Below are 12,855 nucleotides of genomic sequence, written 5' to 3' on the forward strand. Positions count from 1 at the left end.
TTGGCCAGCCTCACGCGTCACTCAACGCGCGCCGACCGCTCCGCAAACATAGCGGCGCCTTCTGGGAGTTGTGGTCCGGGCGGGGGCACAGCGGCGCGGAGGCAGGGTGGGCGAGAACTACAAGTCCCAGCGGCGCCGCGCGGGTCGGGCCGCGCTGCCCCGCCCCGGGCGGCCGTGGGCGGGGCTGGGCGGGCGCCGTGAGTCAGTGCCCGGTAAACATTGGCGTGAGCCGCCGGCCCCGCCGTGCTGGCGGCGCCCTGAGGGCGGCGGGGGCCGGGGTCGGGGCCATGGACGAGCTCAAGCACCAGGTGATGATCAACCAGTTCGTGCTGGCGGCCGGATGTGCCGCCGACCAGGCCAAGCAGCTGCTGCAGGCGGCCCACTGGCAGTTCGAGGTGAGGCCGCCGCCCCGGTACCGGCCCCGGGCGGGTTCCCGCGTGGGGGTATCCAGGGTGGGTTCGGGTAGCGCGGATCGGTGCCCGGCCCTGCGGACACACCGCTGCTCCCCCGCCCGCCCACACGCGCGGCGGCGGCGGGGCGCGGGCCGGACCCCGGGGGTGCCCGAGGGAGCGTGGGCGCCACGCGGGGCGGGGGATCGGGAGGCCACGTTGCGCGGGGGGTGCGCGGAGAGGAGCCCGGGGCCCCACGCCGGACCGCGAGCGGGCTGGGGACGCCGAAGCCGCCGAACCTCCCTCCGGTTCCCCCCCCGCCCCCGCCCCAGCCCTCCCGCGTGGCCGTGGGCTGGAAAACCCCAGCGCAGCCTTTCCCACGGCCCTGCCCCGGAGAGTTTGAGTCCTCGGGCAGCCGTGGGAGAGGAGACTTTGTAGGTCAAAGCTTTTCTGGCTCCGGACGCCTTTTCCTCTCGCTCGCGGGCGGCACACTCCGTGACATTGACAGGGGTTAACGCCGCGCGTGGGGCGGGGGGTGCCGGGGGAGCTCCCCGGTGCCTTTCAGGGTGCTCAGCTCCTCCGGAGATCCCCGGAGCTGAAGTGCAGGGAGCAAAGAAGAGTGCGGTGGCTGTCGCCAGAAAATTGCTTTCTAAATAGGATTTTTCCTTTCCTTCTTGCAGCTCCCTAGGCTGGAGCTGATGGATTTGACGCTAATGGCACCTCGGTAATTGAAGTGTCTGTGCTGTGCTGCGGGAGCAGGTCTGAGTCAGGCCGCGGAGCCGGAGGCTCAGTTTGTACCACCCCGGTGGTTGGAGCACCTCTCCTCCCGTCCGGGCGGAGCGGGCGCCGCTGGCCGGGTTGTCCCGGGCTTGTTCCGTAACGGAACAGCGGCCGGATGGACCAGGCACGGGCGCCGTCCAGCGCCGTGCGCTCACAGCATTCCCAGATGCTCCATCAGAGGCCAGGAGACATGCCAAGCCAAGCCGTGCCTGGCCGGGGGAGCGCGGGGTGGGATTGCAGGGATATGCGGAAGGCCGGGCTGGCGATCCCCACCGCCGTGCCCGGTAGACGGGAGCACCGCTGGCGTGGGATGTGTTGCATGTGTAACGTGCTCCGGCGTTTGTTTACTAACACAGCCTGACAGTGGCCCTCTGGGACAAGCGGGATCTTCTTCCACCACCTCCGTGCGTGTAGCAAAAGAGCTGGGGAGGGATGACAGAAGTTTTAACTTGTCTTTCAAAAGGCTTTTTTGCAGAACTTTGCCACCGTTTGGCGAGCTGCACAAGTACAAACAGCCGTCTCCTGCCGGCTGGGCACTCACATGACTCAGAGGAAGCTGGGCTGTAAACAAACGCTGCCGTTACCATGTTCCCACTCACTTTTGGTGCAACGGTCAGATAATTCCCTTTGCAAAATGGCCGCTGGGCACGGCTCCTTCTGGGAGCCACGCTGGGGAGGGATCACCTCCCGACCACTCCAGCCTGCTCTCACATTTTGCCTGGGATACTCCCGAGGCTTTTGTTATTCCAGTGCAGCACCCGTTTGCTGGCTGGTCTGCATCTGCAGTGAGTATAAATCAGGGGAGTTCAGGCAAATTCAGAACGAGGGAAGGCAGCATAAATTAGCTGTCTCCTTGGAGTCAAAGCGCTGCTTCAGGGGCACGGTGTGATTTGGATCAGCCACTTGTACCTGAGGATTCTGCTCCTGCCTCAGGCCATTATAGGGAGACGTGTTCTGCACAGGGGAACCAGGTGAGCTCAGTGGCCCAGTGACATACAGCAGGAGTTGGGTTGTCCCAGCTTTGTGCCTTTATCCTGGCCAGGGTACTCCAGGCATCCATCTGCCCTGCCCAGGACCTTTCCTACATGGACAAGTGTCTCACTTGTCCCTGTGATAGCCTCTGGGGTGTTGGTCACTGGCAGGAGGGAGAGGGAGGTTGCTGTGAAACACAGCTTTGGGATGCTGGTGTTTTGGGACCACTTCCCTGGGCTGGGGCTGCTTTGAGTGTGGCTGCTCAGGGGCCATTGTGTGTAGGAAGATGAAGTGGGGACTGCAGAGGGGGTTTGCTCTGTGGCTGCTCAGGGGCTATTGTGTGTAGGAAGATGAAGTGGGGACTGCAGAGGGGGTTTGCTCTGTGTGTGTCTTTCCAGCCCTGGTAGACATGGATATTGTGTGGGGTGGAAGGAACATGATTCAGGACAATGAGCAGGGTGGGAGGTCAGGAAAACATTTGGGATACAGCCACCTTGGATGTGGTGCAAACTGATCAGAGCCTGACCCGTACTCGGGGGGATGACCAGGGAGCCTTTTTTTTTCATCCCATCTATCCCTGGGGAATGGGGCAGTTCATGGGTAGGGTGTGGATTGCCTCTCCCGCTCACTGTGACTCCACTCCTGTTTCCTAGGGACCCTGGGCAGGCTTTCTCCTGTTGTGCCTGGTTTAGTCTGCAGCTCTTGCAGCTCTGTGGGCCCTTCCATGCTTCCAGGGATGGCTGCCATGGGTGCCAGCCAGAATGGCACTGCCAGCCCAACCCTCCAGCAGCTGGAGCAGTGCCATGGCTGATCCCAGGGGGAGGTTTACAGGCCCGAGAAAGTAACTTGGAATGTCTCTGGGTGAAGGCTGGCACTCAGCCCTCAGGCCCTGGCTTTTTTGGAGAAGCCAGGCAGAGCAGCAGGTGCCTCCTCCATGGCTAGAACCCAGCAGGTTACCAGGCAGACATTTCAGAGTTTGCAGAGTCTCATATGGGTCTGGGCAGTGGATCAGGCTCCTTCTGAGGTAGAATGGTATTATTCAGCTTTGTTATGTGCTCATTGCCCTTGGGGCTCCTTGGGAAGGATAAGAAGAAACTGCTTTAAAAAAAAAAACCCACCCATTCCTTCCTTTTCCTGGTGCTAAGAGCCTCCATTCAGTGTAGAGAGGTTGTGTGCGGGGAACAAGAGGAGGAGCAGGTGTCTGGCTTCACTCTCTGTGTCCATGGCTGGATTTCACTTCCTCTTACATATTTATGTTTCACGAAGCCCCTTCCTTTGTGGCTCAAGGACAGGGTGCCCCCAGGGCTGTCCCCACTGCCTGGTGCCCTGCAGGGCTCACAACTCCAGCCACCTTCTCTTTGACTGGGTCACCACAGGCACCTCTTGGCATGCTAGCAGGGTCCCTGTATGATCCATTCCCTGCAAAGCTCCTGGGTTTGCATCCTGGGAGGGGGCACAGTGGCCTGGTCACCTGCTGAGCATGGCCAAGCTAGGGGTGTGGGGCTGCCTTGCTCCCACTCACCAGGGTGACACAGGCTTTGGGGCTTTTGGTGCAGGGTCAGAGCTGAGCTGGGCTTGGGCTCCTCCAGCAGAAGAGCTTTAATTGGCTTTGCTGTTGCACCGTGGCACTTGTCACGCTGTCTGGAGACCAGGTGGCATCAGCAGCTTTGGTTACGTGTGTGTCCCTGGCCCCTCGTGGCACCAAGGGGAGTGTGGGCCCCTCGCCTGCCGGGCTGGGGCTCTGCAGGTCCCTTGGGAGGTGACAGCCATTCCCTGTGAGCTGTGGGCTTTGTGCTGGTTGCAGGGGTTGTTTCTGCCACCCTTGGAAAGGAGCAGATGGAAGGGAGGAGACACTGTTTTAGGCAGAGGGGCCTGCACTGGCAGAGTGCTTCCTCTGCCCAGTCACAGCTTTCATCCCAGCGCTGGCAGGGATCGGTGGGCAGCTCAGGGGGACAGCAGGGACCTTCTTTGCCCCTGTCTGCCAGTGGCACAGTCCCAGATACGAGGCCACTTGGAAAACAGGAGCACAGAGCAGATTTAATCAGCTTATGGTATCTGGCTGCACCCACACCTCTGCCTGTGCTTCCCATTTGCTGTTACCCCCTTTCTTATCACGATCTGTCAGCGATAGGGCCTGTGGGTGTTGACGTCGGACCTCTCCCAGGACGAAGGGTAGCATGCTGGGGGGTTGTCACTGCCTCAGAAGTGTCTGTGTCTCTGACGGACGTTCCCTTAATTCAAAGCCCTGTGCTGTCCTCTCCAGAGCTCTCTCCAGGGCCACAGACCCTGTTCCTGCTGCATGGCCGTCGCTGGGATTCGGCGGGTCCTGCCTGCAGGAGCTGAGGGCTCTGAGCTCGCATCGTGGCTGGGTGCAGAGTTCAGGTGCTGTGTTATTAAATGCAGCTATTGCAGGGAAGAGCCTTGCCAGCCTAGCTATTGCACACTCCCCCCGAGGTCTGGGAGCTGCCAGACTCTGCAGCAGGAATTGCTTCCCCCACCCAGCTCTGGATCATTGTTTGCAGGCATTGCTCTGGCTGCCACCTGGTCGTGCCAATATTTTTCTGCTGTTTAGCCAGGAAACCATAAACCCCTTCGCCTTCTCAGGGCCTGCCAGTCTGGATGTTTGGGGCAAAATTAGTTTTCCCATCAGATCAATGAGCTGAGTTGATTTGCTGTCATTCATGCTGGCCTTGGAGATGACACAGGAGCATGTGGACACTGGGATGAGGAGTGTGTATGGTGGCAGGATTGTGGCTGCTGCAGTTGGGCAGGGTTTGGTGCAACCTCCCAGGGCTTTTTCTGGGCTTTTCTGTCTTTTTTTCCCCAGGAACTAGGGTAACCCCAATCCCTGGCTTTTGGGAAGGGAGCAAAGTCTTGGGTAGTGTGACAGCATCTGGCCACAGCCCTGCACCTCACACCTCAGAGCGGAGATCTGCAGGCCCTGGAGAGAGGCCTGGATGGGATTGAAGGGGGCTTTTCCTTCAATCAGAAGTGAATCCAGGCCAGTTCTCTAACATTTCCATCAAGTCTCATCTGCAACTGAATCAAAATGTTGTTTTCTAGCCGTGACTCAGTTGAAGCCTGGCTCAGGACAGGAGTCATGGAATCACATAATGGTTTGGGAGAGACTGTGAAGGTCATCTCCTTCCACCCCCTGCCATGGCCAGGGACACCTTCCGCTCTCCCAGGTTGCTCCAAGTCCCATCCAAATTGGCCTTGGACACTTCAGGAATGGGGCAGCCACATCTTCTCTGGGTACCCTGTGCCAGAGCCTCACCACCCTCTGAGTAAAAGAACTTTTCACTGTTCCTGCATCAGCTCAGTGCTGTGCACCCTCAAACCTCCTGCTGTCTCTGCTTCTCCTAGACCTGGGCTGGGTGTCTGCCCTCCTGACCATCCTGTTCCCCTGGCCTTCCCTCCCTGCAATCTTTCTTGTCCTCTCACATGCCTGTGGCGTGTGACATATTTACCAGACTATTACTGAGTTTAACTGGGAAGCTAGAAAACAATGTCAGTCATCACTGTGTTCTGTCTGCAACTGAATTGGAAATGTTCTGGCATATGAGGTGGGCACCTGCTGCAACCCCTGCCCTGGAGATCTCCTGGTGAGAATATGGGGACTGTGGTCTTGTTCTGTTGAGTACATGCCTTTAACAGGCTCCTGCTGGGGTTGGATTTGGTTTCCTTTGTTTCCCAGGACACGGTGGTTGCAGAGCATCGTTGTGAGTTGTGAAACACCTGCTGGGCTCTGCCTCAGCAGTAGCTGCTTCTGGCAAGGATGGGGGTCCCAAATACACATGGTTACCACCTGTCCTGGTGTGAGCAGATGGCAGGCACAGGTCCCTGCTTGGGGACAGGGAGCAGCTGTGTCCTCAAGGCCCCCCAGGGCCTGGTTTGCATCATCTTTGGGGTCTAGTAGTGTGTGCAGGGATGAGATGGGTGCCCAGTTTGGATGCTGGTGGTAACATCATCTTTCTTTTTTTTTTCTTCCTTTCAGACTGCTCTCAGTGCATTTTTCCAAGAAACAAACATCCCCTACAGCCACCACCATCAGATGGTAAGTGCTTTCCCAGCTCCCCAGCACTCTCCCGGGGCACAGCACCAGCTGGCGGGCGCTTCAGGCTGGTGCTCATGTCCAGCGTGCTGCTTCCCAACTCCAGGAGTGCAGGCAGGGAGGTCTGGCTGGGCACTGCCAGAGCTGCCTGCCAAGGACGGTTTTCCTGGAGAGCAGCTGGTGGTGTAGCCTGTCCTATGCAGTGGGACAGCAGAGCCCTGCAGATGGTTTGGGGCTGCTCCTCCAGGAAGGATGGTCTGATGGAGAACGTTTTAAGCCAGTGGTTATACTAGCCCCAGCATGGCAGAGAGAGCCTGGAGGAGCCTGAACCACTGACCTGTGTAAACACATTCACAGATACGTGGTGCTTCCTGTCCTGCAGCAGCCATGCACACAAGTCCTTGTGTGCTCGTTGGAGTGAGCAAATCCCCAGAGCGTTGCCAGAGTGTGGCTCTGGTGTGGCATGCAGAGCGTCTGGAAGTGTGTAAACACCCACACGTGGGTGCTGCCTGCCTCTGCTCTCTTCCAGCTGTCCCCAGACTCAGTCCCTTAACTCTTGTGCCCTGGCAGTCCATAATCTGCTTGGGCAGATGTGTCTTAGGGATTTACTGGCTGCTGTGGCCTCGTTTGACTCCTCGAGACAATTGGGGATTTGGGGCATGCAGAGCAAGTGCCTGGCAGGGTCGGAGTGTGCCCAGTCTCCTGGTGGCTGGGAGCTGAGCCTGAGCCTTGTGCCCACAGAGCCAGAAAACTGCAGGCCCAGGGTGGCACCAGTGGGTTGTGGAGCAGAGGGGATCCTGTCTGGGCCCTCTGCCAGGAGCTCTTACTACAGCATGCACCTTCAGAGCTGCTCGTGGACAGCATAGTCAGCAGAGCACAGGTCTGGGGGCTCCATGTGCCACAGCAGGGGGGGCAGAGGGGTCTTGGCCACGCCTTGGTGGGAGGCAGAAGGTGGAGAACCCCCTGACCCCATGTCTCCTTCCCACAGATGTGCACTCCCGCCAACACGCCGGCCACACCGCCCAACTTCCCCGACGCCCTCACCATGTTCTCTCGCCTCAAGGCTTCCGAAAGCTTCAACAGCAGTAGCCCCGTGGCCTCCATGGCGACCTCCCCGCCGCCCCCGGCCCCGCCACTGCCCCAGCACGGGGCCTTCAACCCCGCCTGGCCCACGGCTTCGCCGCCAGGGCAGCAGCAGAGCATGTGGACTCCGGCCGCGCCGGTGCAGCCTGCAGGCTGGCCAGCCGCCGTCTCCCAGCAGGCCAGCGCAGAACAGAAGGCCAACGTGACCATGGAGGCAGAGAGATGAGGCTGCGGTGGAGAGCGGACGCAGCGGGGACCCCTGCGTATAAATATATATATATTTTTTCTCCCCCCCTCCCCAAAGAGGAGAGGAACTCTGCTGCCAGGGCGTCTGGCAGCTGCAGAGACACATGAGCAAATAGCTGCCTTGCATGGGTTTGGTTTGAAGTAGTTTTTACTTGTTCTCGAGCTGAATGGAGCTCCCCAGAGACAGCGGGAGGCTGCGTGGGACCGGTGCCGGCCTCTGCCTGGGACCCCAACGCTGCCAGACTCTAGGGGAGGAAGCACCCCCTCCTCTCTTGGGACACCGGAGTTTGCATGCCAGTGACATTTACAGAGGAGGTCCCTTCCTCAGGGTCCTCTGGGCACCCCAACCAGGCAGAGTGGGTTGTGCCTGAGTGTTTTCCCCCATCCTTTGGCCCTGATCTGCTTGGGTGGGGGGCAGACACCCCGTGAGGCTTGTTTTTTTAAGGGGTGGAGAGAGCAAGGGCTGTTCCTGCACCACCATAGCCTCCACCCTGCACACACCGTCCTCGCTGGTGAGCAGGGCTGGGGGACACTGCCCCTCAGGGAGGTGTCTGGCCCCTCTCCCAGCCCCAGATGGGGAGCAGGGAGTAAGCACTGGTGGTCCAGCTGGGCCAGCACACCCTCCCCTCAACCTCCCGGGATGGGGTTTGCCCCAGGGCTGTTTTGCATGACACAGTGTAACCCTAGAGACTGGGATCGTTTTTAACCCCTCTGTTCTTTTCTCCCGGCGGCTGGAAGTCTCTCCGGATGTGCCGCAGCCGCTTGCAATACACGCTCTTCTGCTTTGAACCTGGTGTCTTTGCTTCGTTTGCAGCAGCGCCAGGACACAGGCAAGGCTGCCCTGGGCCTGGAGTGTTTCAGGATCCCCTCTCCCAGTGGCTCAGCACATCCGAGCTGGGGCTGCTACAAACACCCCGTTCCAGCTATGAAGTGGCTGCCAGCTATGTTTGGCCAGGTGCATCCAGGGCTCAGCCCCAGCAGCCCAGCTCTGCCACATCAGCTGTGGTGTGAGGCCTACCAGACAGGGCTTTGCTGAACCCTCGGGCTCCCCTGTGACACCCACAGGTCCTAGGTGTCTTGCTGTGACCTGGCTCCTGTCCCCTCTTCACCTGATCCCTTGGAGATCACTGTTCCTGCCAGGCCCTTTCCCAGTGAGGCTGTGCCCCTGCATCCCTGCACTGCCCAGTCAATAATTAATTTCAATCTCTTATTTGTGTTGCTAAAATAAACATTGTAGGAGGGATGGTTTCACCCGGGGTTCCTCTTGGATGGCCTGGGCAGGGCCTGGGAGCAAGGGCTGGAGCTGGGGTTGGCCCTTGTGAGCTGCCCTGATTGGAGTTGTGCTGGAGTTGTGCCCCTCAGTCCTTCCCCACTGAGGTGGAATGGGCCACGCTGGTGGCCTCTGGCGTGAGCCAGGGCTGTGCACCTTCTGTGCCAGCTGTGGTGAGCACATCAAGGTCAGCGTGGAGTCCTGCTGGGAGTGGGGATGGTCTGAGGCAGGGGTGTGCAGCACAGAGCCACCCAGGGGACACAGAGAAGGGATTTGCCCCCAGCCTTGAAAGGAGACAGCTGCCTATGAAACCTAGGTGAAGCCACACAGAGACCTAGGTGGTAGGGAGGGACACCTGTCTGTGACTGTCCTGGGACCACCAGGAGCCATAGGATTGGAAAATTGAGTGCCAGACTTGGACATCTGACTGGTCAGAGAGCTGATGGGGACATGGCACAGTCCAAAAGTGTCAGACTGGAAGCATCAAACTGTGGTTGCTGAATTGCTGGGGATGCCCCATGCATCCTGAAAAGCTTGGGCTGCACAGGGGAGGCAACAGAGGGGGAAGCATCTCTATGGCCTTTGGTGTTACCCCACTGCAATGAGTGGCTGCCAGGGCAGTGTGACCCCAACTCCATCAGTCCCCTAAAGCCAGGCAGCACAGCCTTGGTGCACCTGCCCCTCCCCAGCCCCTGTGCCATTTCACAGCCTCCTGGCCAGCCCAGACACCAGTGAGCTTGGCACTGGCCCCCCAGGAGCCTGGCTTTGTCACCTGTACCTGCAATGCACAAGGACGAGCTGCCTTGTGTGGGGCATGGCACCCCCAGCAGCTCCCTGGGGAGTGCTCAGCAGCACGTGGCAGGGCCGGTGGCCCAGGGGACTCTCAGGACAGGCACCTGCGTGAATATTTGAGGATGCAGCACATCCCTGTGGTGTGCCAGGAGCAGAGCTGGAGAGTCTTCATTGCTGCAGGTAGAGAAGCAGAGAGCACAGGGAGAAAGCCATCCACTACAGACCTCAGCAGTGCCACCACCCCACGTGCCGGTGCTTGTTCACAACACCCAAGCCCTGCTCCAGCAGCACCTTGTTCATGTCTGGGTGCTCCACCATCCCGTGCAGGCGTCACCACGTGCTCCCCTGCCCTCCCCTCAGCCTCCTTGGAGCCATCCACCATTGTTTGTCCCCAGCTCCTCCAGTATGGCATGGCCACAAAATCCTGGCATGCTGAGCTGCTTCAGAGTGGGGATATGCCAAGTTTTCAAGCCTGTACTGAGCTTGGTTCAGGCACCAACCATGGCAAAAGTGGCTCCTGAGCTGTGCCTGGGGACTGTGCTCACCTGGGTGTCCTCCATGTCACCCCACAGCTGCTCTGCAGCTTCCTGCAGCCTTGTGCACTGCTCCTGCAACTGGCCCAGCACCTCCCTGCCAAAATCCAGCCCCTGAGGAAGACATGTGGCTCTGGGTGAACCAGGGTGGCTGCAGAACCTGGGTGAGGCAGGGAGGTCTGTTCACGGGTGGCCCCAGAGAGTGGCTAGTGAGGATATCCTGAGAGATGCCCCAATGTGTTCCTGTGACATGCGGTGTGGGGTTGCAGCCCCCAGGCCTTTGGGCAGCACCTCCTGGGACCTTGGGCAGTTGGGCACGTCCCTCCTGCAGCTGCTTCATCTTACCCAGCACCTTCTCCAGGTGGGCAGCCACATCCTCCAGGTACCCAAGCTGGCTGAAAACAGACACTAAAGCTTTGCTCTGTGCAGCGCCAGCTCCTGTAGGCTCCCAGCACAGCAACATCCTAAACCCAGCTGGATTTATGGTTGTGGAGACCCCCTTGCATTGCTGGGCATGGCCAGCACTGGGGTGCCACAGAGGGCAGTGACCATGTCCACCCCAACCATTTCAGGGACATGGCAGAGGGATAAGGGGCCTGCAGTGGCCTGGGGACTCAGATGGGCTGAGTGTGGCCCTGCCATTCACCTGGCAAAGGTCTGGTGGCACAACCTGCCACAGTGACCTGCATAACAGAGATACCGGTGCGCACTGAGCTCTCATGTGGCTGACACAGGTTCCCATGGCCTCGTGCTGCTCCAGCAGTCAGCCCAGCCTGTGTGGGGCTTTGTGGGCCAGCACTGCATGGCCTCAGGACTGAGGTCCCAGCCAGAGCTTCTGAAACAAAACAGCCTCTTAGGTTTTGGGGAGAGAGAAGAGCCCCAGCCATGCTGGAGCCAAAAGGTATTGTCAATAAAGGAGCCTGGCACATGGGAGCCTGCAGCACCTCGCCAGTGGGCACCTCACAGAGAGAGCTCTGGTGCAGCTCCTGACACACCTCCACCAGTGACCAGGACAGAAATCAGCCTTTCCATTCTGCTCCAGGAGGGGAGAGCCTGGGCAGCCCCTGGGACGGGGTAGGAGACTCCAAACCTTGACAGCACCCCCAGTGCCATCCCATTCCCAGCTCTGTGGGTCTCCCAGGACATCAAAGTCTAGAGGGTAAAATCCTCCTAGCACTGCAGGAGGGACAAGAGCAGTGGAGGTGACTAGGACACCAGGATACCCAGGGACAGGTGGCTGCTCCAGTGGCTGGGAGGGTGACATGGACCCTGCCAGAAGAACCTTGTGAAGCCAAATGCTCACCCAGGCAGGTCACTGCAGCCAGGGCAGCCTTTAGGAGCCTTCAGTGCATTTTCTATAAGGATTTGTGAAAGACTGTCATCTCAGTCACCCCACGCACCCATACCATCTATGTAGGTCTCTGGGGAGACCAACTCTTTTGCAAAGAGTTCTCCAGTAACTGGCCCAGCTCTGTGCATGCACCTCCTGGAGATTTGTTGCAGCTTGGAGCCCTCAGCAGTGGTTTTCAGGCAGCAGATGGTGGTGGTCATCTCCTCCTGCACGTCTGTGACATGATGAACATGGGTTTGATCACTGGTTCTAGGTCCCCACAGGCATGGGGACATGGAAAGAACAGAAGAAAACCATTGTACAGAGAAGACCAGAGCTTGGGGATGTTTCTTTGGGACCCACAGCATCAGTCACATCTGGCCAGCCCTCAGTGGTGCCCATGGAGCTCCCCCAAAATGAAGTGAAAGATGTCCAAAGGGGACAAGTGTCTCAGCTTCAACTTCATCACTGTGGCAAAGTGCTGTTGCCTTTTCCCTTTGCTCTGTGGTAGTGCTGAAAGCCAAGGTCACAACATGTGAGGTGGGACTGGCTTGGGGCTGCCAAGTCTCACAAGAGATGAGGAAATGCTGGGATTGTTGCAGGCCAGCCCCATGCTCCCTGTGGAGAAAACAGGAGGGCATGAGGCCACCACAACACACTCACAATGTGTGAGCGAGGCAGGAATTTCTGATGTTACCTACAACATTTCCCACTCAGAGTCTAAACTTGAACTTGGTGCTGTAGCAATGTCTCCCACAAGATCCTGCCTTGAGGTGGGGACAGCCTGCCTGAGAGGCAGCATCAGTGTCACCTGCAACTTGGCCGCTCACTGTGACACAGGGAAGAGAGAAGAGGAGCCTGGAAGGGATGCTGCTGTTCCTGCCTGGGAAGTTGGGAGCTGTGTGCTCCAGCCCAGAGTGACTCCAGGCAGAGCTTCCAGGGCAGGATGGAACCCAACACACATAAATCTCAGAGCAAGTACCTCTGGAGCATGAGGGGCAAGTGAGAAGTGACTGAATTCACCTGTGGCTGTGTTAGAATACTGCTCTTTTAATTAGTCCCTGCAGTGCAGCTGAGACCACTGGAGCCAGAAAGTTGCCTCCACCATTCCATCGGCTCCCTGGTCCTGGGGCAGCAGGATGGCACAGGCATATCCCTGTGTGGGGCAGGACCTCGGCCAGAGCAGGGCATCATGTGGAGCATGAGCTGGGACACCTGGTAGGGAAGGCAGCATGTGTAGGACATGGAAGAGACAGCTCCAGGGAGACCTCAGAGCCCTTTCCAGTGCCTACTGGGATCCAAAAGAGCTGGAGAGGGACTTTAAGCAAGGGCATGGAGTGACAGAACAAGGAGAAATTAAGGTTAAATACATGGAAGAAAGGGGAGGTGGGGAGGCCCTGGCACAG

At 58.8% G+C, this 12,855-nt stretch overlaps 1 protein-coding gene across 1 annotated transcript; it reads left to right on the forward strand.

Moving 5' to 3' along the window:
• Positions 1-169: 169 nt before the first annotated feature.
• On the forward strand, positions 170-8,313 carry UBALD1 (UBA like domain containing 1). The gene is made up of 3 exons (XM_085075035.1): positions 170-395; positions 6,139-6,198; positions 7,184-8,313. Exons 1-3 carry the CDS (start codon positions 288-290, stop codon positions 7,502-7,504), a joined length of 489 nt encoding a protein of 162 aa, XP_084931161.1. The 5' UTR covers positions 170-287; the 3' UTR covers positions 7,505-8,313.
• The last annotated feature ends 4,542 nt before the right edge of the window (positions 8,314-12,855 follow it).

Source organism: Lichenostomus cassidix, chromosome 14 (genome assembly GCF_008360975.1).
Source record: "Lichenostomus cassidix isolate B80296 chromosome 14, HeHo_3.0, whole genome shotgun sequence".
NCBI classification, from domain to species: domain Eukaryota; kingdom Metazoa; phylum Chordata; class Aves; order Passeriformes; family Meliphagidae; genus Lichenostomus; species Lichenostomus cassidix.

What these genes read in the sequence shown, in the direction of transcription:
- UBALD1 (XM_085075035.1), top strand. Translation starts at nt 288, where the DNA reads ATGGACGAGCTCAAGCACCAGGTGATGATCAACCAGTTCGTGCTGGCG. An exon ending in CGGCCCACTGGCAGTTCGAG is followed by an intron (nt 396 to 6,138) that starts GTGAGGCCGCCG and finishes TCTTCCTTTCAG; the next exon opens with ACTGCTCTCAGTGCATTTTT. An exon ending in ACAGCCACCACCATCAGATG is followed by an intron (nt 6,199 to 7,183) that starts GTAAGTGCTTTC and finishes TCCTTCCCACAG; the next exon opens with ATGTGCACTCCCGCCAACAC.